At 39.4% G+C, this 25,101-nt stretch overlaps 3 protein-coding genes across 3 annotated transcripts; all 3 read right to left on the bottom strand.

Annotated features, from left to right (window-relative positions):
• Positions 1-1,089: 1,089 nt before the first annotated feature.
• LOC148803993 (uncharacterized) lies at positions 1,090-2,749 on the bottom strand. Its single transcript, XM_088898931.1, has 2 exons — positions 1,897-2,749; positions 1,090-1,784 (listed from the first exon to the last, which is right to left on the bottom strand). The coding sequence occupies exons 1-2, from the start codon at positions 2,747-2,749 to the stop codon at positions 1,090-1,092; spliced, it is 1,548 nt and encodes a 515-aa protein (XP_088755057.1).
• A 1,867-nt stretch (positions 2,750-4,616) lies between these two features.
• LOC148803992 (uncharacterized) lies at positions 4,617-9,019 on the bottom strand. The gene is made up of 2 exons (XM_088898923.1): positions 8,773-9,019; positions 4,617-4,957 (listed from the first exon to the last, which is right to left on the bottom strand). The coding sequence occupies exons 1-2, from the start codon at positions 9,017-9,019 to the stop codon at positions 4,617-4,619; spliced, it is 588 nt and encodes a 195-aa protein (XP_088755049.1).
• A 1,929-nt stretch (positions 9,020-10,948) lies between these two features.
• OPT3 (oligopeptide transporter) lies at positions 10,949-15,282 on the bottom strand. Its single transcript, XM_010271925.3, has 6 exons — positions 14,657-15,282; positions 13,916-14,013; positions 12,783-13,352; positions 12,023-12,278; positions 11,731-11,913; positions 10,949-11,646 (listed from the first exon to the last, which is right to left on the bottom strand). Exons 1-6 carry the CDS (start codon positions 15,170-15,172, stop codon positions 11,029-11,031), a joined length of 2,241 nt encoding a protein of 746 aa, XP_010270227.1. The 5' UTR covers positions 15,173-15,282; the 3' UTR covers positions 10,949-11,028.
• Positions 15,283-25,101: the final 9,819 nt, after the last annotated feature.

Raw genomic sequence — 25,101 nt, 5'->3', positions numbered from 1 at the left:
AATAAGTCGCTGCTCCAACAAGTACTTGAGGCTATAGTGATCAGTTTTGACAACAAATGATCTTCCCCACAAGTATGGTCTCCAATGTTGGACTCCTCTAGCTAACCCAATCAATTCACGTTCATAGGCTGGCAATTTCAAATGACGATCAGCTAGTTTACGGCTGAAGAAAGCAATTGGGTACCCCTGTTGCTGTAATACGGCGCCAATCCCTATTCCGGATGCATCACACTCAACTGTAAACTTAAGATCAAAGTTCGGTAATCGCAAAACTGAAGTGGTGGAGAGGGCATTCTTTAAATTTGCAAAAGCCGTGTTAGTTGCATTGTCCCAATGAAAGGCATTCTTCCTCAGCAGGTTGGTTAATGGGGCAGCTATCACGCCATAATTCTGTACAAATTTGCGGTAATATCCTATCAAACCGAGGAACCCGCGTAGAGCCTTGGCGGATTTGGGCTTGGGCCATTCTTTGATCGCTTCAATTTTTGAGTTATCCACTGTTACACCCTTGTCGTTAATGACATGATCCAAGTAAAGGACCTGGCGCTCTGCAAAGGAGCACTTGGATTGTTTAAGGAAGAGCTTGTGTTGGCGTAGTAGCTCAAAAACAATCCTTAGATGATGCACGTGTTCTATCTATGTTTTACTGTAAACCAAAATGTCGCCAAAGAATACTAAAACAAATTTGCGAAGGTGGGACTGAAATACCTTATTCATTAAGGACTGAAATGTGGATGGGGCGTTTGTGAGACCGAACGACATAACTAAAAACTCAAAGTGGCCATGATGAGTTCGGAAGACAGTCTTCTCAACGTCTTCGGAAGCCATTTGAACTTGAAAGTACCCCGATCTTAGATCTAGTTTTGTGAAATACTAGGCACCATGGAGTTCATCTAACAACTCGTCCACAATGGGAATAGGAAATTTATCCTTGACAGTCCAGTTATTAAGCTCCCTATAGTCAACACAAAATCTCCAAGTACCATCCCGCTTTGCCACCAACAGAACCAGGGAAGAAAAAGGGGAGCGACTAAGGCGGATGATCCCCTGCTCTAGCATTTCATCACATTGCCTTTCTATCTCATCTTTCTACAGGTGTGGGTAGCGATATGACCTTACTACTACTGGTTCTGAACCCGTCACCAGAGTGATTCGGTGATCGCAAGCTCGGGAAGGAGGAATTCCTTTGGGTTCTTGGAATATATCAGAAAAATTAGCAAGGAGCCTTTCCATGGTTGTTGTGTGTGTCATTTCATCTTGGAGCAGATGAACCTGCGGGTATTTGGCCTTCACCACTTTACCCTGCCAAGTGACTTGCTTTCCATTCAAGTGAAAGGTCATCATTAGGGCGTTGAAATCCCATAGGATTGGGCCTAGAGTGATCAACCATTTCACCCCAAGAACTACATCAAATCCATCCAACGATAGCAAAAACAAATCAGCAAAGAAGGATTCAGAATTGACCTGTATTTGGACTCCCTTATAGATGCCCGAGCTGTGTACTCTTTCTTTGTTTGCTACAGCTACCTGCCGTCTCGGTTTGATTTCCATTGGCAGTTCCAACTGGTGGGCAGCTTGTTCACTTACAAAATTGTGTGTGCTTCTTGAATCAACAAGGATCGGTATTGGTTTCCCTGCTACCCGCGCTTGCAACTGCATAGTTTGAGAGGTTTTTATTCCAGTAATTGCGTGGAGAGAAATCTCGGGTTCCAATGGGGAGGGTTCATCCTCATCCTCCTCTTGTTCATCCACCAAGAGGCAGAAAAGTCTCTTGCATTTGTGCCCTGCTAAGTAAAAGTTCATCACAATTAAAACACTGTCCCCTCGCCCTGTGTTCTGCCATCTCAGCCCTGGACAAGCACTTAATAGGGGGTGCAACAACGTTGTTGCCCACACTGGATGCTGATTTGGAATTGTTGCTCGTCTGTGGTTTCTGTTCTCGGCTGGCTGCTGAAGATGGAGCCATTCCGAGTTGTTTCGGGGCTGTCCATGTTGTTTGAGGCCGCCCTATACTGATACTTCCGCGGTTGAGTTGTAATTTTCGTTCAAAAGCTCGATCCAAATTCATAGCAGTAACCAGATTGGGGGGATTTTGCATCTCCACATCCACCCTCAAAGTTTCCATTAATCTCGCGGAGAACATGTCAACCTGTTGATCTGGTCGTACCGAAGATGCTCTTGCAAGGAGGGTCTGAAACTGACGCTGATACTTGGCCACAATTCCAGTCTGTTTGAGGTTAATTAGTTCGCCTAATGGATTGCTTGTTAATGGGGGCCCAAATCTAAGAAGACAGTAGGATTTGAATTGGGTCCAACTGAGCCCTAGTTTCTCCTGCTCCAATCTATAAAACCAGAGTTGCGCCTCCTCTGTCATGTGGAATGCGACTAATTTGACCTTGTCCCTGTTCTCTGTCTGTTGGTTGCGGAAAAATTGCTCACATCTGTACAGCCATCCCAAAGGATCTCCAGCTCCATTGTAGGAAGGAAATTCTAGCCTGCTATATTTGGGAATGATCGTGGTTCCCTGGGCAACGACCTGTTGCTCGCCTGACGATTCTGCCATGTCTGGTTGGCGGCCGTCTGTGGTTGCAGCCCCTTCTGAACTCTTTTCCATGCTGGAAAAATATAACTCCATCAAGCGCCTCAATTCTCGGACGCCATCCTTGATCTCGCGCACCTCCTTGCTATTTTCCATGAGTTTGTGCTCCAGATCATGAACCCTAGTCTTCAATTGCTCAAAGTCACCCATGACGCATTGCTCTTATACCAAATTGTTAAGGGCCCGCGAATAGGATCTCGTCACAGGTCGGTTAATGGGGAAACTTCCTATTTCCCTTGTTTCTCCCTTTTCTCGAGGAACCTATCTTTAGCGCCTTAATGCTGATTTGTTAAAAAATCACCAACTCTCCTCTGCTCTTTCTTGATTGAAAATATCGATAATTTTATTGAATATCATATGCTCCTTTAAATAGGAAATTACAAGAGTCCTTATTTAGGAAAACTTCTTAACAAACATTTATCTCTAAATAGGAGATAATAATGCTACTAAATAGGAACACCGAGTCTAGCTAAGAGATAAGATAGGAACACTGAATCTAGCTAAGAGATAAGATAGGAACACTAAATTTAGCTAAGAGATAAGATAGGAACACTGAAGTTAGCTAAGAGATAAGATAGGAACACTGAATTTGACGCCCATTACTGCTGTTGTCTGGGGCTGTATTTCTTTCCAGTAAAAGCATCCACAATATTACTCCCCTCCTGGACTAAGAGCTTGTCCTCAAGCTCGAATTCAGGATAGGTGTCTTGGAACACAGTCAAGGGAATCCAAGTAGCTTCAGCCAATGGTAAGCTGGTCCATTCCACCAGAGCTTCAACAACACCTCGATTAATTCTGGAACGAACAATAGATTGAGGTTGCGGAATGATTTTGCCCTCCTTCAAAGGTGGTAAGGAGGGAACACTAATAGGAGGAACACCCTTAAACGGCTTGAGCAAGGAAATGTGGAAAACATCATGAATCCTACTGTGTTCTGGAAGTTCCAGCTTATATGCAACCTCACCAATTCGCTTCAAAACCTTGAAAGGCCCATAGAACTTAGGGGCTAATTTAGGAACAACCCTGTGACTCAAAGAGCGTTGACGATAAGGCTGAAGTTTCAACCAAATAAACTTCCCAGGTTCAAATGACAATTCCCAATGATGCTGGTCATATGCTTGCTTCATGCGGAGTTGTGCCTGTTGTAAACGAAGAGAAATTTCAGCCAAAAGAGCATCTCGCTCTTGTAAGGAACGATCAATCTCCTCCAAACGAGTAGACCGGTTCATAGGACAACAAACGAGGAGGTTCACGGCCATAGACAACTCGGAAGGGTGTCATTCCTAAAGAAGAATGATACACAGTGTTATAACAATACTCGGCCCAAGGAAGCCAATCAACTCACTTTCTCGGTTGATCCCCAACAAAGCAACAGAGATACATCTCAATCGTTCGATTCACCACCTCAGTTTGACCATCTGATTGAGGATGATAAGCGGAAGAAAAGGCTAAGGTGGTACCATTTAACCGAAATAATTCCCTCCAAAAGGTACTAGTAAAAATTGGGTCCCTATCGCTGACAATAGATTTCGGTAATCCGTGTAAACGAAAAATGTGAGTGAAAAAGACATGGGCGACGGAAGTAGCACTATACGGATGAGAAAGAGGGATGAAAATGGGCGTACTTAGAGAAGCGATCCACCACTACATAAAGAACTGATTTTCCCCCAACCTTGGGCAGTCCCTCTATAAAATCCATGGAAATATCAGCCCATATCTACGTTGGGATCGAAAGGGGCTGCAGAATACCTATTGGATGCAGATTTTCCCATTTATGTTGTTGACAAATAGAGCAGTTTTGTATAAAGTCCCTAATAGAGGCCTTCATACCTTGCCAATGGAAATCAACTTGGACGCGGTACAGTGTTTTCTAAATGCCTTCATGGGTGGAATTATGAATACTAGAGATGATGGAGGGAATTAAAGAGGAATTAGTCGGGAGATATATCTTACCCTTATACAACACAAGCCCATCTGTAAGGGCCCAATTGGAGTCTGCAGTTCCAGACTGAATTTTCTAAACAAGAGTCATCCACTCTGGTGATTGTGGCATTTCTTTCTTGATGTCATCCAATAAGGTGACTCGAGGACATGAAATCCCACAAAGGAGAATAGTGTCCTCTTCGTGCCTAGACAATGCATCTGCAGCGCGATTTAAGGATCCCGCCTTGTAATCCACCCGGAAATCAAACCCAAGTAGCTTTCTAACCCAATATTGTTGGGGAGAAGTAACAAGTCGCTGCTCCAACAAGTACTTGAGGCTATAGTGATTAGTTTTGACAACAAATGATCTTCCCCACAAGTATGGTCTCCAGTGTTGGACTCCTCTAGCTAACCCAATCAATTCACGTTCATAGGCTGGCAATTTCAAATGACGATCAACTAGTTTACGGTTGAAGAAAGCAATTGGGTACCCCTATTGCTGTAATACGACACCAATCCCTATTCCGGATGCATCATACTCAACTGTAAACTCAAGATCAAAGTTTGGTAATCGCAAAACTGGAGTGGTGGAGAGGGCATTCTTTAAATTTGCAAAAGCCGTGTTAGCTGCATTGTCCCAATGAAAGGCATTCTTCCTCAGCAGGTTGGTTAATGGGGCAACCATCATGCCATAATTCTGTACAAATTTGCGGTAATATCCTATCAAACCGAGGAACCCGCATAGAACCTTGGCGGATTTGGGCTTGGGCTATTCTTTGATCGCTTGATGTTTTGAATTGTCCACTGTTACATCCTTTCCGTTAATGACATGACCCAAGTAAAGGACTTGGCGCTCTCCGAAGGAGCACTTAGATGATGCACGTGTTCTATCCATGTTTTATTGTAAGCCAAAATGTCGTCAAAGAATACTAAAACAAATTTGTGAAGGTGGGACTGAAATACCTCATTCATTAAGGACTGAAATGTGGATGGGGCATTTGTGAGACTGAATGGCATAACTAAAAACTCAAAGTGGCCATGATGAGTTTGGAAGGCAGTCTTCTCAATGTTTTCAGAAGCTATTCGAACTTGAAAGTACCCCGATCTTAGATCTAGTTTTGTGAAATACTAGGCACCATAAAGTTCATCTAACAACTCGTCCACAATGGGAATAGGAAATTTATCCTTGACAGTCCGGTTATTAAGCTCCTTGTAGTCAACACAAAATCTCCAAGTACCATCCCGCTTTGCCACCAACAGGACCGGGGAAGAAAAAGGGGAGCGGCTAAGGCGGATGATCCCCTGCTCCAGCATTTTATCACATTGCCTTTCTATCTCATCTTTCTACAGGTGTGGGTAGCGATATGGCCTTACTACTACTGGTTCCGAACCCGTCACTAGAGTGATTCGGTGATTGCAAGCTCGGGAAGGAGGAAGTCCTTTGGGTTCTTGGAATATATCTGAAAAATCAGCGAGGAGCCTTTCCATGGTTGCTGCGTGTATCATTTGATCTTGGAGCACATGAACTTGTAGGTATTTGGCCTTCACCACTTTACCCTTCATAGTGACTTGCTTTCCATTCAAATGGAAGGTCATCGTTAGGGCGTTGAAATCCCATAGGATTGGGCCTAGAGTGATCAACCATTTCACACATGGAAACTTGATATGTGTTGAATGGTAGATGCATTTTTTCATGTGAATTATATATACCATATACAGAAACGACTTAGATAAATTGATAATTTAGAACAGAGCATGCATAGACGTTGACTGAATTCATATTTATTAGTATTATAATCATCTCCTCCCTCGACCTTCAACATGATTGGTTACTTTGAAATAAAATGGTTTGATTGTAGCTAGTTCATTGGGACATGTCTTCATGAAAGTTGGTTTAGATTGGAGGGACCTTTTATAATTAGTGTGGAGATACTATACTTATCCTGTAGTTCTGGGAGAGTGGATCTAGAAATAGAGATTTTCTTTGCTAACACAGTTATGCCGCTAGAACATTTTCATATTTTTAATAGCAGTTGTCATAGTAACAGAATTTGTAATGAATCATGCAGAGGCAACAAAATGTAGTGTACTTTTACTGTTTCTACATTGCAATTGGGCATAAACTGGGATGTCAGAGAAGAATTTTGACTGTTATTTGGTTTAGGATTATTTGACAGAAGATGTTGAGAGCATTGCTGGTTTTGAACCTCCTCAGTCACTAGATTCCAGTTGTATCTTGGTTCAGAGGATTATGCAAGGAACCACCTTTGGTAATTGGTACCTCCAAACCTGCAGATGGCACTGCTTAATGTGCCATTGTGTCACGGGGTTAATCGTTGGGGCCCCGTGCGGCACTCGAAATGGGCGAGTAAGCCTACGAAACAAAGCAAACACACACACAAAGGCAACAAGATGGCACACGAATTAGCAAAAGGCTATTTGTATTGCATTAATCAGTGGTAAGCACAAGCACACAGTACAGTGTCGAGGGGATCTCGTGCTTAACCTTTACACGCTTATGAGCTCACTCGACTACATACCTCCCCTCAAAGAGTACGTTAAGTTTTTGGGGGAGTGACAATAGGAAACATCAAAATGATGGAAAAGCATACTATGTAATTACAATAACGCCATTGGCGGTCCCCCTTACAAAATACAAGCAAAGTCCACCCATGACACACATGTTGACACCATGAAGGCACGCGGTTGGCACTCGGATGGCTCACTGTAGGTGCTTGATGGCATGACGAAGGAGTCACCTGTGACATTCTCCCCCACTCAATTCGATCTACGTCCTCGGGGATTGGCTTCGGCTGGTCCCTTAGAGTCACTGTTGCGGAAGGAGGGTTCTTCTGCTGCTCCCCGAACCGGCTGTCGTCCAAGGCCGAGGTGTATATTTTGGTGGCATGATCGGGTTGGCTCATTCTGTTGGGGTTTCCTATGGCTAAGTCCCTTCCTGGCAGTCTCAAGGTATGTTAGTGGCTGGTTCTGTTTGGCTAAGGGGTAGGTTTGGGCCAGGTAAGGATCAAAATGGTGTTTTGGATTATTAAGGTGTGGATTCCCATGCATTTTTCCCCAAGGGTAATACACAGGGCTACTACGGGAACTAGCCTTAGGGATGATGTGAATGTGGTCCCTAGATGGCTTGGGTGGCACTCGCTCTCCCCGGTGGTTGTGGTAGTAGATGTGGGCAAGGTTTGACACGGCCTTGGGTCTTCTTCTGTTGGGCCCACCAGTTGCGGGCACTTGCGGCTTCTGCTGCGAAGTCGACTTCTGCTGATGTGGTTGGCGTTGAAGCTGATGCTGCTGCTGGTGTTGACTTGGGCACTGGCATTGGTGTTGGTGCTGAAAATGGAACTGTCTTGGGGGTGACTTCTTCCTGGTGACGACTTCCCAACCAGTTCCAGTGTCGATGTGAGGTACTTGACAGGGGTTCTTCCTTGTTGACATAGAGTTGTCTTCATGGTTGATAGTTTCTTGGTACAACTGCAAGGCTGAAAGCTGCTTCCCAAGTATCTACAAGGCTGATGAGACAGGAACCATGCAAGGGGAGTGTTCGTCCAGAATAAGCAAATTGTTGATGTGTGGTATAAGTGCTGCTTCCGCCTGCTTGAGGAACTCCACTCCAAGAACCACCTGAAAATCATCCAAGGGAACCACAGATAGATTGATGGGTCCTTTCCATGGTTCAACTCGGAGTTCTACTCCACGGGCCGTGCCCTCTACTGCTTTGGCCCCGGAGTTGACAGCCTTGACCCACTCAGTTTGTTTAGTGGTGGTCAAGCCGAGTCGCTTTGCCTCCGCAAGCGAAATGAAGTTGTGGGTGGCCCCAGTGTCCACCAAGGCTTGGGTCGGCCTCCCGCCGAGGGTGATGTCTACATAACTCAGCCCCTTGTGGGCTTTGGTGGGCCGCTTTGATGTGGCCTCTTTCTTGACCATGGCATTGATGAGTTGGAGGGCGCCTACTCTTGGCGCCGCTGTGGGTTTCTCCTCATCGCTCTCTTCACTATCGCTGAGTTTGGCGATGAGGGCAGTTATTTTCTTTTGGGTTGGACAGTCACTCGTCCAATGCTTCCCGTTGCAAAGGTAACACGGCACAGGAGGAGGTCTCCTAGTGGATTGGTGGCCCTGGTAGCTTGGGCCTCCTTGTGGCTTCTTCCCTTGTTGGTAATTGTAGGGCTTGTCCGCGGGCACTGGCTTTTCCTTCGTAGGGGTTGATTGTGGATTTCCCCCACTCAAACTCATGGTACCTGGGCTGGATGGTCTTTGCACATCTTCCTTAGGTGTTCTCAGATCAACAAGCTGTTCAGCTATGGCCATGACGGTGGCGAGGTCCTCAACCCCACGTTGCTGGAGTTCGAGCTCAGCCCATGGCCTTAGACCGTCCATAAAAATGAACAGAAGATCCTTGTCTGACATGTCAGTGATCTCCAGCGTCAAGGCCGAAAACTCCTTGACATAGTCATGTAGTGATTCTTGATGTCTGAGATTCTTCATTCTTCGGCGCGCCAAGTACTCCACATTTTCTGGGTAGAACTGCCGCTTGATCTCACGCTTGAATCCAACCCAAGTGTCGATGGTACAGGTTCCACGTTCAATGTCTTGGCAACACCTACGCCACCATAACATTGCGATATCAGTCAAATACATAGCAGTTGTACGTACCTGAGTTTGGTTGTCAATGATGCCAGTGGCAGAGAAATATTGCTCCAATTGCCACAAGAAGTTATCAAGCTCCCTAGCATCCTGAGCACCCGAGTAAGGTGTTGGCTCTCAGATCTTGATGTTCATGGAAGCTAGGGTGGAGGGAGTGCTTGGTGTGTTGGCCACTGCCCTCTTTAGGAGAGTCATCTCATCTCTCATCTCATCCAGTTGCGCTTGGAATCTGTCTAGCAAGCCCTGTAGGCTGTTTTGGGAAGGCCCAGCTCCCGAATTCTGTATGGTGGTGTGCATGTCTCTGAAGGCGCCATTGAAACGTCCTTCTAGTTCCACCACTGCATTCTCAACCGTCTCTAGGTTGAGGTGGAGTTCATCAACCCGATCTCGGGTTTCTCCCACTGTCACCTCGCAACGTAGGAGGCGCATGTCCACGGTAGCTAGTTGGTCGACTGATTTGTCGTGCTTGCTAGCTTTGGTTGTACGCCCCTTTGGGGCTTGTGTCTTGGTAGGTTTGTCAAGTGGAGCTTCATCAGTGTCGTGGGCTTGAATCCGCCCATGTGGTGTGTCATCGGAAATGCCCCGATTGCTCTTCATTGGGTTGATGTAGGGACGAAGACAAGGTCTAGAGTGTTTGTAGGAGCACCTGCTCTGATACCAATTGTCACGGGGTTAATCGTTGGGGCCCCTGCGGCACTCGAAATGGGCGAGTAAGCCTACGAAACAAAGCAAACACACACACAAAGGCAATAAGATGGCACACGAATTAGCAAAAAACTATTTGTATTGCATTAATCAGTGGTAAGCATAAGCACACAGTACAGTGTCGAGGGGATCTCGTGCTTAACCTTTACACGCTTATGAGCTCACTCGACTACATACCTCCCCTCAAAGAGTACGTTAAGCTTTTGGGGGAGTGACAATAGGAAACATCAAAATGATGGAAAAGCATACTAAGTAATTATAATAATGCCATTGGCGGTCCCCCTTACAAAATACAAGCAAAGTCCACCCATAACACACATGTTGACACCATGAAGGCACGCGGTTGGCACTCGGATGGTTCACTGTAGGTGCTTGATATCGCGACGAAAGAGTCACCTGTGACAATTGTGCATGGAAGTTTTATTTCAAAATGATGGAAAATTTATTCTATTTTTATCGACTTGCTGTAGTTACTATCATCATATTGGTGGTTGCTAGCAATCAATGAAACATAAGATCGAAATTCCAATTCCCAACTGGTATCTTCCAACTACTAGTAGTCATGTAAGGGTGACGTGGCCTGTCCAGATCATAGGGATGGACCATTCGTATGACCAAAATTGGAGTACCATATGTAACACTCTCCTTTGTAAAATGTAGTACTCAACTACTCTTGGATGATCACAGAAGATTGGGTCAACCATAGCTACGCTGCTGTTGCCAAAGCTGACGGGATCTCCTGTTTTACATGAATGGTGGAAAGAATTAGCAAAGAAAGGTGAGTCGGGATCAGATGGCCACAACACCTACTTTAGCCAGTCCCAAGCACCTCATACTGCGTCATTTGCAGCAGGCCTTTTCATCTCAAGTCTCAATTTAAAATGAACAAAGATGAACAATCTCTACTTCAATTAGAGAAAAACAAAAGCCAAAAAAGAAAAAAAAAAAAAAACAAAAAACTATCTCCTTCACTTCCAAGGATAGAAAACATACAAGAATCTCAAGTCAGGTTCATTCTTTGTCTGTTTTTTTTTTTTTTTTTGGGGGGGGGGGGGGGGGGGGGGGGGGTAACAAGCTCTAACCGTAAGCGTATGTGCTAATCTCTTCAACACCTCTACCACATCTTTCTATTAGCTTCTCATTCCCTACTTGAACACCGGGCAACCCTTAACTGCAATGCCTGGCTCAGTCGGGCATGTAGCCAAAGGACAGTGGTCATACTTGGTACCCCACCACTTCAAATTCCGCCCCTCATTCTGCAAAGCAAAGAACAACAGAACACCCATGAATGCTGTCCCAGCATCTAATGCTGCAGATAGAACATAATTGTATCTCTGCCACCATCTTTTGCGATATCGAAATACAAAGTAGTTAAATATGGTTCCAGTGGCAAGCCAGCTAGCAATGTTTGTGGGAGTTGCTGGTGGCATCCCAGCAAAACCGTAAGAGATAACGGGTATGTTGATCAATGGAATCCATTTCTTTTCAGGGAACATTTTGCTCAGGATCCATACGGGCACTGGCAACACAGCACCAATGAGAAATAACCACACCAAGTTCCTGTACAGCCCACCAGGCCCGAACAATCGTTCTGGACCAATTAGGCCCCAAATGACTGAAGCATCGAAGGTGACTCGGAATTTTGGGCAAGTCCATGGACTGTCGGGATGGAGGGCTTCAACATCACAGATGTTATCGATACTCCCCAGCATCCACCATGCAACTGCAAGATTGACTGTGCCAGCAATTATCGTCCCCACCAGCTGCAGCAAGAGGAAGAGCATACTAAATTGTTATAATGGTTTTCATTCGTTATTGAAAACAATAAATGTTTATGTGCTGCTTACCTGAGCTGTGAACATGCACCTAGGAGGAATTTTCATGTAATGCCCAAGTTTCAGGTCGGACAAGAAAGAGAGCGCATGTATGGTGCTTATTCGTCCATAAATCTTGAAAAGCAGGTTTGCTATGGGTTTTCCAGGAAGGATATATCCAATTATGAACTGTGCTATGATGTCATATCCAGGTTGCTGTTCCATAACCAAAGAACATCAAAATGTTAGGTCTAGATCTCAGACTCCTTGCAATTCTCTCTTTGGGTTCTATGTATTCAATAGCCTAGTTCTACTATTGCAATACCTGATTGGTAGTTGCTTGAATGACTCCAATAGGGAGGGTAAGAACCCAAGCCAAGACAAATGCAAAAAGCATCCCCCACCAGGGCAGCTGCACTTCTTCTTTCCACACAAAAGTCATCAACAGAGATAATCCAACGCTGCCTACCAACAGGATGAGGAACCACCACTGGGGGACATCTTTGTAATTCTTCATCAATCTTGCATGGATGTCCAATTTTACATTGTTCATGGCCGATTTGCTCTGTCTTATTATATCCCTGAACAAAAGAAAATTATCAAAATCTCATCTGCAAGGTGATGAAACGATTATTTTCATGCAAACACCTCTAAACAGTGGAACACATTACCAAATCCCTGGCCATGGCAGAGGTATGATTGTGGCTTGAGCTGTGAGCCGTTGGACTTGCTCCCGGGGCTAGGAGCATTAACAATATTAATCTAGTTATCCCAATATTGAGATTTCCCTCCAAAAATAAAACCTCAGAACTATGATGAATTAGACTGTTTAAAGTCATATTCATATGCATGCTAACCTAACCTCACTGGATAAATGAATACTAGTGGTGGGACTCTTAATATGCTTCAATCATGGTATAAGAATGCTGATGGTCATCTGTGAAGCTAATTCTTAAGGAACAAAGAGAAGCTTTTCTTTTAGATTGAAAGACGGACAATGAAGATAAACATGAATTGCAACCAGAATCTTAATCTAATTTGAAATCGAGGATGTTAATGCTTTGTAATTTGAAAGCAAAGCCTACCTGCCATGAAATAATGCCACATGAGTCATGGTTGCTGTTATTCGAGCAAATCCTGACCCAATTGAAAGAGCAAATAGCGGGCTGAGATAGAGCTTCCCATAACTATTGTAGGCAGCAACATTCAGATCATACTGCGGAGTCAAGATCTTTGTGGTGTCATAAGTGTGACCACTAGAAGTGAAGAGCTGATTTGAAAATATGGGGAACCTCCGAGCATTAAAAGTGTTGAACTTCCAGTAACACACAGGGACAATTATGTATATAAACATGATGAATCCCACTGCAACGTTGAGAATCGAGAACCAAGGTGTCACTAGTGGACTTCCATGGTAAGCCGATATGCCAGCCCAATCAAGGGTGAAGGCTCCCACTCCAAGTCCATGGTAGCCTGAACCAATTTGTTGTGCTGTAATACTATGGGGCCATACCCAACAGACCCATGAGAAGAATGTCAAAACCGGAAATAGATAGCCAGGGAGGGTGTAATACACAAAGCTTGCAACCATAAAGATGAGGAAAAATTGCATCCGCGTGAGGCCTTTTGATCGAGAATCCTTCTCATGGAGTGCCCTGTAACAGCAAGGTTACAGAAAAGATTAAAAAAAAAATCATCTTATATCTTGTAAGGGTTAAGAGTAAATGGAAGAAAGAAGGTTCCGTGTTTTGCCAATACAACTTATAAACTGGTTTCAGCTACAGACAAATGATTGAAGAAGGAATAGTTTTGCTTTATTCATATTCTTTAAGAAAACTTTACTTGTTTGAACTCTCCATTAAGATAATAACTGACCAAGCAAGTATTCTATCTACCGTTTTTTCCCTATTTTGTACCCCGCGTCCCCACTTCCCTTCGTGCTTCATGTCTGAAACAGAACAATTAAAGACAGGAAAGGCAAATGCATCCACAATCTCTCCAAAAAACAAGAAACATCATCATTTCTTCTTTTTTTCTTGTTTAACTTTTCCCTTTTAGCCTTCTTTAAACCACAAAGTGACTATACCAAATAAAGCAATTAAATGCCATCCAATTTTGCATATATTCTCCTCCAATTTTTATTTAATTTACTTTCCCGGAACTACAAATTTAAAACAACCACACCAAGAAACAGAGCTGAAAAGGAAAAAAGCAATACCTGAAAAGAGAAACCTGAGCAAGGTTTGAAGGCCACCACATTTCAGCAGGATCAACCAGATATCTCCTCAACATCCCTGCCCATCCATAACCCAATATCTGCAACAAAAAGGTAAGAGTTAGTAAAGAAGAAATTGAGTGATGAACTTTAACTTTTTCATTCAACTGGAACTCCTGTAAAATTCACCAACAAGTATCGAAAGTCAGGAAACAGACATTAAATTGCTTTCCAGTATTATAACTGTATTATATTTATGTCTGCATTTTCAGCAGAGAAAAGAAAGAAAACCAGTAAAGGTCCTAGAGAGAAAAAGGAGGAAAGAAATGGATTTTTAATAAAACAAAAGATGAGGTAAAGGTAACCTATTTTTTTCAGTAAATACCGAAAATTTATCCTCCACAGGATGCAAATCTTGCTCTTCATTTTTCTTTTTAACAAGTATTATCCTCCATTAAGTCGCCATAATAAAGAAAAGAAACGAATCGAAGAAACAACAAAAACTAGCTAATATAAACTAAAACAAAACGATAACGACAAAAATTACAAAAAGAATATCTTTCATCCAATCTATACTTAAACATGAAACCCAAAACCAAAGCATTTCCATTTTCTCATCCCAAAATAAAAACATGTAGCTATAGGAAAACTCGAGTTTTAATTTCATAGACCAAATTCTTCCTACTCCTCCTGTACCATGAGCAAACGATGACAACACGAAGAAATCAAGAAAACAAAGATTACCTGTGTAGTCAAGACTATGAGAAGACCACAAACGAAATTCAAGCTCTGCTTATAGTAAGCCTTCATAACCGTTATGGCACCGATGGAGTAGGCGTCTCCACCACCATAAGACACCCCGCAATTGGCAAAGATGGTGATGATGACGTGCTCCTTCATATTGAAAGGCCCAGGGTTCAAGTTAAAACTCATCCCCAAAACCTTGATCTCCTTATTTGGAAGCGTGGACGCCATAAATTTTCCAATGGGCAAGACGGCAATTTGCATAAGAATTGCCGATATAGTTAAGGGCTGCGTACGGTAAATGAAGAAGGTGTTGAGGAATATGAGTAGTGTGCATGATATAATACCGAGGAACCATGCTCTAAAGGTCATGACAGGAAGCGAAGGATCGTCCGTTTCCGGAACGACTAACCGTACTTCCTCCACCGGACACCGCTCTTCCGGTGGCTCGTCGTCTAGCTTCTGAGTGGTCGTAAATTTCTTGTTCTGGCCTTTTGTCTCGGTCTCGGACGCCATTGAAGATAATTTCCAGCTCTTTCTTGTTTTTTTTTACAGAGCTTACTCACTCTCTCTGAGAGAGAGAGTACAGCTAGAGGGAGTAATGAGAGAGAGAACTTGGAATTTCGGAACGGAGGAGATGGAAAATTTATAAAGGGAGACAGGACAAAGGACCCAGGAGGGTGAAATGGGAAACAGATTTTATTTCCGAAAATATCCTTGCTCGAAATGTACTTTTACCTACGGAATCATCGGAACGAAGTCGGAGGCAGTCTACTACACCGTCTGGACCCTCTTTTTATTTTTTGAGAAATTTAATGACCAAAATATCCAGGCTCAATTGTGGTCAAGGATCTTATGTCCTGCAGACCTAAAATACCTTCCAACGGCTGAGGTGGAGTACCTCGTAATAAAAAAGAGAAGTGATGGATGATCATGACCGTCCATTGAGGTGACAATTGCTGTTACCTAATAGATAATAAAATTAAAATGATCAGGTGCCAAAATGTTATCTCTTGTTATCTGTTTATCTCGATTAAAAAGATCCTTAACATTCATTCGATGGTTTCTTTAATAAAAGGGTACCATCTCCATGTATCAGAACAATGGTAGGTGGTTAGTGCACGCTGGCAGACGGGGGAGTAAGGGATAATCAGGCAAATTCATTATTTAATTACAGACAAAAGAATCTCCATTTCTGCTAAAGTGATGATACATATACAAGTTTTATTTTATTTTATTTTATTTTAATAATATAGATAGAGGAGAATGGTAGTGACCAGTGAGGGACTAATCTTTTTACGTTTCCACCTAAATCAAGTTCAGGGAGGAGGGCGATTTTGTCATTTTGGGGTGAAGAGCAATTCCAATGGTTGTGGTTGATTGGGAGGTAAAACTAAAAAAGGGGAAAAACGGGTAAGCGGGGCTGCGGGGGCGTGACTTATTCGAGCGTGTGGAAGCAACGTGCACTCCGTTGCCCACACACGTTTGCCTTGGTGTCTACAAGAGCAAGGCTGCAGAACTACATGCGCTAACTTGCGCGGTGGGCCCTCCAGGAACAAGGAGCACGCCCATGTCAGACGATGGGTCCAGCTTCAGTGTACGAAATCTGACAGGGTGCTATGGCCGTCAATCAACGGCCGTATTTTCTTATTATTTATTTCTCCTGTCCACCACGACGGTATCCCTGGTGGCCAAGGGGTGGGTTCATTCAATAATTTATTGCCTTTTTTTGTATTTTTTGGGTCTTATTAAACACGTGGCAATCAAATGTATTTTAAAAATCCGGCCCCACACTTTGACTTTTGAGTTCTTTTACCACTTGGAATTCTCTACCGGAACCGGAGGGATACCGGACCGATCACGTTAGGCCTCGGACTCTGTAGCTTAATGTTGTCATCCCCGGTGGCCTGGCCCCACATCTTCTACTTATATTGCTCATGTCCGAATCCGAACAAGGAAATGATGTCGGTTTGATCAAATATATACGTTAGGGATGGCAATTTATATCCTATCCTCTTCGTTACCCGCCCCTGCATTCTTGGCATCTTCGTTGGAGTTGTTTTTTTAGTCTGTATTATTATGGGTAAGGTTCTTAAAATTGGACGGGACAGTAAATCGTTTGGATTTAGCTTTTGGGTTCAACAATCTGAATGGATGATCTGTTCTGATAAAACTGGTCGGATGGATGGTTTGACCGTTAGATCAGTGATTTGTTGATCAAATCAATGGTTTTTGAGATGAAATAAAACTGGTCAGATGATTGGTTTTTGGTTTTCTCGATCTAGTTCAGTTTTGAAAATACTGGATATGGGTATACTATTAGGTTAAATCTGATCATCCTCAATTCGTCTATTGTTGGAAAATATATAAATTTTATGTATTAAGTGTTGAATTTAATAGTATTTTGAATTTTATGTGAAGAATAATTGATAGTTTGTGTTTTCTATATATATTAATCAAATAATTAAAAATTTTATTGTTTATTTTGTGTTATTTTACTTATTTATTATTATATATGACAAGAAATAATAGAAAATTAGATGTAGGTTCTAAACCCAATTGTTCTCTATCCTAAATGCATGAAGGGTAGGGTGAGAGAGGGTTTTGCATTTTCATATAATAAAAATGTTTAAATTCTCAAAATCCAATTCACTATATATTTTGAGGCAAATATAGATTAATAGATTAAGAAAATGGATAGAATCTAAAATTTATAAAACCCTCTCCAAACCTATTCTATTGCCATTCCTAATATAGTGCACCTTGACCCGTGATCTGGTAGGTCCTGTGTTTTTTTATCGGCTGTAGGTAAGAGATTGATCCGCGGTGTGGTTTAATAAAATTAAATTCATATTTCCTAATGAGAGAGAGAGAAAAATATATATAATCTACAATTGAAAGGTCCTATCCCACCCATCCCTTTTTTGGACCAGATTCCGAGTTACGCTTTTGTCGTGTTGGGCATCATATATGATATATCTGTTCATTTTAGTACTAGTGGGTAATGGCCGAATCAGGTTCGGATTGAGAGTAGTAGATCGAAATGGGATTGGCCGGGTTGAATAGAGATCAAATCAGCCCCCTACAAGACTGCCCCCACAATGTCCCACAGAATATCGTGTATTAAAAATATTTCTCGATGATGATATCATCATTCTCCTGATATATCATCCCAAGATGTTCCTATTACACGGAAAGAATGTGTTGTGAGACGTTATAAGAGGCAATTTTGTGAGGGGTTGATTTGAACTCGGTTGAATGAGAGAGAGATAGAGAGAGTTCAGTATTTGCAAATTGTAATCAAAGTGCTTACCGGCTCTTGGATGAAAGCATTTTTGGCCAGACATAAATTGCATACAGGAACATTGTAGCCTAAACAACTGCCACACACCAAACGTTTGAACTTTGAACTGGGAACAGAAATTAGCGCACCATAGGCTGCATTTAGCTGCGGTGCATATTTAATTTATTTGTGCTGATGCAAAAGCATGGTAGTGCAAAGGATTTAGATGCAAACTCTGATTATTTTTGCTTCAAATTTTACCCTATTTTGTTTGATTGTAGTATAAATGAAGTAAAACAAGATTTGAAGCAGAAAAATAGTAAAACCTATAATAGAATTAAACAGGAATTTTACATCTTAATTTTCATTTACACTCCCATGCATTTGTATTAGTACAAATAATATTGCACTGCAACCAAATGTAGCCATAGGAACTACTTCTTCTTTCCCTCTTATCTATATATCTATTTATTTTTTTTTTCATGAGGCTACACCCCTAACCCAGGTTAAGGCAGGAATGGATCCAAAATCTCCGGTACAACCAGCCAGAGACCTTTACCAACTGAACCAGTTAGCACCTTCAGTGTGCCTTAGGACCTAAATCATTCATTCTTTCTCAATTTGAAAACTAACTCCGTTTTGTATGAGAAGGAAATTGCACACTTTTCTCTAGTTAAAAAGATGGACACAATTTTCTTTTTCTTATTACTAGTAAATGTATGCATGTTTTGCACATGGAAATTTTAAATGATATGATGATAAAAGAAATATATGTTTTACAAAATTTTCTATATTTTATATATTTCTATGTATATAAAAAATAATTCTTATTTATATACTCATTTTTGGATTGACAGAATGAATATTTGATATTAGAGATGTGTTCAAATGTTTTCTACATTGTTTTGTATTTTTCTTTTTTGTGAGTTTTTATCTTTCTTTAGTTTTTATTGCTTTAATTATGACATCAAGGGTTGATACATTTGACTCCAAAGGTTGAACTATTGACCCTCCATCAAATAGGAAAACAGTTTTATTTTTGGGTTGGTTTTAATTTTTTTTTTTTTTTATTTCCAACACCAATAGAAACAATTATTGTTTATCATACTTATTTTTCTTTAATATGATTAATATAAAATATTATAGATGTGACATTTTTTCTAAATTTCATTTATTCTTTATAATTTTTGTATTTATTTTTATTTTTAAAAGTTTTATTATTTAACTATGACATCATGGTTTGACTTATTTGACCTAGATGATTGAATTGCTTTCCCACCACTAGACCTATTCATGGGCCGGGCTCGGGCCGGGCTTTTACTGTGTATTAACAAATTTTTTTAAGGCCCGAGCCCGAGCCCGGCTCGACCATCAGACCTACAATTTGGGCCCGAGCCCGGCCCTCATAAAGAGCCCGAAGCCCGAGCCTAGGCCTGGGCCCGAAATTTAGCCTATATTATTATTATTATTAATGTTGAAGCAGCTGAATAAAGAGAGAGATAGATTGAAATTATAAAGAAAAGAATAATATATATATATTAAATTATAAATATATATTTTAATAAATATTATATTATTTATATATTTTATATAATATATAAAATACATATTATATATTTTATAAAATATATAATACTGAGTTGGGCAGGGCCGGGCTCGGGTTGGGCTTTTTTGACAAATCCCGAGCCCGGCCCGAAACACAGTCGGGCTTACTGTGTTAAGCCCAAGGTCAGGCCCGCGGGCCTAATTATATGACCAAACCCGGCTGGGGTGCGGGCCGGGCCGTCGGGCTACCCGGCCCATGAACAGGTTTACCCACCACCACAACAAAAGAGTGGTTTCGTTTTTGGGTTGGTTTTAAAAAACATGGATTTTATATTGTTGAAAGTTTTGGAAATAGATCTAATTAGTAGAATTTATTGATAAGAAAAAATTGCTTAAGTATAGGATTGAATGGAAGAGAATGAGAATTAATATCTTAAATATAAGACTTAATGAAAGGGTATTGAATGAGGTGAAAAGTGGTGATCTTAATTACATTTTCTACCATTACAATTAGAGAGGGGTCAAATTCAAAAATAGAGGTATTTTATTTAATAATGGGATCCAATTAATGGAATATAATTGGAGTTTATCCATTAAATATAGGACTTAATGAAAAGAAATTGAATGTGGTAAAAAATAGTATTTCAAATTATAGTTTCTATCCTCACAATTAGAGAGGGACCAAATTCATAAATAAGGGTATTTTGGTGAAAAATAGGATTTAATGAAACATAACGGGATTTATTACCATAAGTACAAGTCTCAATGAGAACTAATTAAATGAGGCAAAAAAGTAGTAGTTCAAATTAAAAGGTTACCATACTCCCCATCTTCAAACCCACCCATTGTCCTCAAAATTAGTAGGAACATACAATGGGTGGGTTTGGTGTGAGGACCATACTCTCCATCTTCGACCCTGATTTGAAACAAGTCCCCACCCTGACCTGATCCATGTTGCCCACTAGGGATAAAAGGTTACCCTTCGTCCCTAATTTTTTGATGGAGATAGGTTCCTCGCCACGGACTTGAATACTTGAAAATTTTAATTAAAAGATTTTTTGTAAAATAGATTTACTTAAAACAGGGTAAAGTTTTAAATATAAATAATATTTTAAATATATCTTGATAACATAAAATAATATAAAGGGTCATTTACTAAAAAAACCCTCTTATGGTTTCATGGATTTACTAAAACCTACGCTATACTTTGCATTTTACTTAAACGTCCCCTATAGTTTGCAATCCATCTACTTAATTAACTTTCCATTAGATGATAGTGTAAAATAACAGTTTTAACCTTAATGTCCATTTGAATAAATTTAATTGAATGATGATAAAGCAATCATTCTATTTGGCCATTTTTTTTTGTACAAAAAAGTGTTAAGGGTACTTTTGGAATAAACAATCATTATCCATTGTACTTCGAACATTTTCCACTCAATTTAGGTGACCATGTTACTATTTTTAGATGGCAAAACAAGTGCTTCTTAGTGAAAGGTCAATTAAGTTAATAGGTTGCAAACTATAGGAGATGTTTTAGGCCCCGTTTGGTGCATCTTTCTAAGTGAAATGTCGGCTGTTTAGAAGCCTGACAGCCTGTGTTTCCTTCTTTTTTCATTTGGTTAGGGGTAGATCTAGCTACTGAAAGACTCCACCCTAAAAAGATGCGGGAAGCCCTTTTCAGGATATTTTCGGGAAGTTCCAAATGGAGCTTTTTCACTTTTTTTTCATCTCGCCTTCGCGTGGAAAGACGTGCCTCCAATCAAATGGTCTATGGGCTGTTAATATCTTTATATAAAAGCCCAGTACATCTTTTGGCTGTTAGATCTTCCAAAAGATCTTTCAGAAAAGATTTGCCAAACGACACCTTAGTAAAAAAACAATAGGGTAGGTTTAAGTACATCTATAAAACTATAGGGGTTTTCTAGTAAATGACCCAAATATAAATTATAAAGTACCAATAGCCTCGAGAATATTTATGGAATTTTTTAAGACAAAATTTACCCCTCTATATTTAAATTTATTGATAAAAATTTAAGATATTGCAAATAGGGTAATATAATATTGCTATTAAATAAGTTGAAAAGAGGTAATTTTAATATGTTCAATGCATTCAATTCTCTCTCATTAAATCCAACATTTAAGGTATTAATTTGCATTCACCTTCATTGAATCATATATTTAAGCCATTTTTATTTATCCTCATCATTAAATTCTATAATTAAATCCATACATAATAAATTAATGATTCCAATAACATAAAACTTAAACTTTTAAAATCTACATGGAAAAAATAGTGTATTCATCTAGGTGGTGGTAAGAAACTAAACCATTTTGGGTCAAATGGGCCAATCCATATTGCCACAATTAAATAATAAAATGCAAAAAATATAGAAATTAAAAAAAATTGGGAACATTTTTAACATCATATATTTGACATAGTAAACAATATTAAGTATAATAAACAATGTTTTAAAAATTGACCCGAAGGCCGACTTGTTTTTGCCTTCGGGTCACAAGTCACTGGTTCAATCGTTAAGGCCAAACGGGTCAAACCACTTTTATTTATGAAAAATATTAAAAATTACAATTTAGGGCCAAATAAGGGATTTTTTTTTGTGAAAATAGCAAAGCAAGACTCCTAAGTCCCTGGGGTCAATGGTTGAATTAATTGTGCAAAGTTATGGCCTCCAAATCAGACATCAGAGTGCAAAGTTATGGCCTCCAAAAGTTTGCATATAATTAATTGTGCATCCCGTAACCTAGTGACCAGCTCGAAGGGGTCAATGGTTGAATTTCCTGGGTTAGACGATTTTTTACCAAGTCAACGGTTTTTGACTGAAAGGGTGAGCCTCAATAGAACCAGACCCAAAATCAAGGCCGAGTGACAGTTCGAACGATTCAATCAGTCAGGTCAACAGCAAGTTGAAAACATTGATGATAAATAAGAAATATTTTTATTAATGATGGAATGGAATGTAAATTTTCAAATCAATTGGAAATAAAACTATTTTCCTATTCTCTCTTATTAAATCTCATATCTAAGGTATATTTTCTTATTAAATCTTATATTTAAGATATATTTTTCTCATCATTCAATTCTACTAACTAAACCCATAATATTAATTTTAATAATATAAAAATAAATATTTTTAAAAATAATTTGAAAACAAAACCATTTTCTTCCCTCCCAATAGTGGTGGGTAAGCAATTTACAATTTGGGGTCAAATAGGTTAATAAATAATGCCATAGTTAAACAATAAAAATTAAAATAAGTAAAATATATAATACAAAAAAATAAAAATAATTGAACACATTTCTAATATTATAGTTCATTATACTGAACAAAAATAAGTATAAAATGTAAGAAGTATTCTTATTAATGATGAAAATGGAATGCCAAATTTAAAATCAACCTAGAAATGAAATGTTGTCATAGTCAAATAATAAAATTTTAAAAAATAGAAAATACAAAGAATCACAAAAATTGAAAAAGTAGAGAAAATTTTGGGCACATATCTAATGTTACATATTTATAAAAAATAAAATATTGGGTACCTCTATAATATTATGCATTCACTATATTGAACAAAAATAAATATTATACATAATAAATAATTTTATCAATGACGGAAATGTAATACAAAATTTAATATCAACCTAGAAATCATACTATAAATCATACTATTTTTCTTTTTGGGTGGTGGGATAGTGGTTTGGGTCCAATGGATCAATTGATAATATGATAGTTAAATAATAAATCTTTAAAAGTAATAAAAAGTACATGTAATCAAAATAATATATAAAAATTGGGTTCAACTATGATATTGGAAGGATATGATATCTGAATTTTTTACCAACCAACTGGTATAAAAAACGTGGTAGACAATCAGATGTTATTTATCAAAATACATGAGTGGGTTTTGATTGGCCAAAACTCTTCCGGTAGCAAGTCTTTCCCGCATCATAGATTTTCATATATTAATTATGTCAAGCAAAAATTGTGTGATAAGCAAAAAATATTTATATAATGTAGATGGAGTATATACTTTAAAACAAATCTGAAAACAAAACTAATTTCTTATTTAAGTGGTGGGTCAATGATCCAATTTATCAAAGAAACTCATGATGTCATAATTAAAAAAATAAATATTTAAAAAAAAAGATAGAACACAAAAAATGAAAAGTATAGAATTTTGTCAAAAACATTTAGGAACATTTATAATATTATATATTCATCATATTAAATAAAAATAATTGTTAAAATAAAAATTATTTTGTTTATGATGAAAATGGAATACAAAATTTAATAATAATAATAATAATAATAATAATAATAATAATAATTGTTATTGTAATTTAAAATTTCTATTAAAATGCATATGCATATTTACTATAAGCATTTAAGTTATTTTTAATCATGTTATTAGTTTTTTTTTTTAATTTTCAATTTCTATCTTAACTACGATATATCTAAAATTCAAGTAATTAATATGAAAAAACATCTTATGCAATGCACATGCTTAACTACTAGTAATATCTAATATATATAATTGAGGTTGGGAGTTGGGATGGGGCAGGGGCTTCACTCCCCATCCCTGTCCCCACCCCACCTAGGAAATATAGGAAATCTCCATTTGGTTGGGGATATGGAATAGGGAAAATTTCCATCACTAACAATTAGGGAGGAATCAAATTAGAATAGGGGTATTTTAGTCAATTAAAAGGTTTATACTATGGATTTGTATCTTTTATAATAGTATAGATATAAATTTTTGTAATCACAGGACATGATGAGACCATTTATGGACTTGTTATTCAAATTATGCATACAAGAGGCCATTTGCTTAGTGGAATTAATGGTGAAAATTCAAAGTCTTCAGGGCAAGCTATTTGCAATGAGTAGGGACCTTCCATCTACCACAATCAAACAAAGAAAGAGGGGTCTGCCAAGCCATCGGTTACAGAGAAAATAAGATGCAATAGTTTTCAAGATTCCTAAAGAGAGTCATCTTTCTTCTACTCGATGGTTACAGCTCTTGAATGTCTCCATCTCATATGTTTGGATAAAGCACCTAGAGATAAGATTTGTGTGAAAACAAAACCTGGGTGGATCACTGTTGACCCTCGAATATGATAGCTTGATTGGTTTAATTTTTCTGTTCTTTTTGTTTCTTTTTGTCAGATATTATTCTGTGGATGTTCTGAATTGCACCATACAGTACCGATGAACATGAAAGGCAAGCCGGAGAATAATCTGTGCTAGCTTTAAGCCTTTAAATCTTCACCTCGTTCCCGTTTCAGGTCATTACTTGGGATAACAAATATCAGAGCAATCATTTATTTGCTTGAAAATTGACATTACAAAACCAGCTTTAAGTCTTCCATTTGGCAAATCACCCAGCAGTATTCATCAGAAGTAGATCAGGGGGGAACAAAGAAGGAAGGGCATTTGCTTTGCTTTTCACTTGGACAAGTGTAAGTTGGCGAAAAGACAGGGAAAGAAAAGGCAATATCGGACAGTCGTTGTGTCCCCCACATCTATAAAAATAGCAGAAGAAACACCAGAACCACATAACATGCATATATATATTTGAAAACGAACAGATTCCACTG

Source organism: Nelumbo nucifera, chromosome 1 (assembly GCF_055504915.1).
Source record: "Nelumbo nucifera cultivar China Antique chromosome 1, China Antique-T2T, whole genome shotgun sequence".
Taxonomy (NCBI): Eukaryota; Viridiplantae; Streptophyta; class Magnoliopsida; order Proteales; family Nelumbonaceae; genus Nelumbo; species Nelumbo nucifera.
This window is presented reverse-complemented; position numbering and strand designations above follow the sequence as displayed.

Coding starts and splice junctions, on each gene's coding strand:
- LOC148803993 (XM_088898931.1), bottom strand. CDS start 2,749: ATGGGTGACTTTGAGCAATTGAAGACTAGGGTTCATGATCTGGAGCAC. Junction 1,785..1,896: donor CAATTCCAAATCAGCATCCA/GTGTGGGCAACA, acceptor TTTACTTAGCAG/GGCACAAATGCAAGAGACTT.
- LOC148803992 (XM_088898923.1), bottom strand. CDS start 9,019: ATGAAGAATCTCAGACATCAAGAATCACTACATGACTATGTCAAGGAG. Junction 4,958..8,772: donor GCAAAGACCATCCAGCCCAG/GTACCATGAGTT, acceptor TGAAATTGCCAG/CCTATGAACGTGAATTGATT.
- OPT3 (XM_010271925.3), bottom strand. CDS start 15,172: ATGGCGTCCGAGACCGAGACAAAAGGCCAGAACAAGAAATTTACGACC. Junction 12,279..12,782: donor GTGGCATTATTTCATGGCAG/GTAGGCTTTGCT, acceptor TCTTTTGTTCAG/GGATATAATAAGACAGAGCA. Junction 11,647..11,730: donor GGTGCATGTTCACAGCTCAG/GTAAGCAGCACA, acceptor CTCTTGCTGCAG/CTGGTGGGGACGATAATTGC.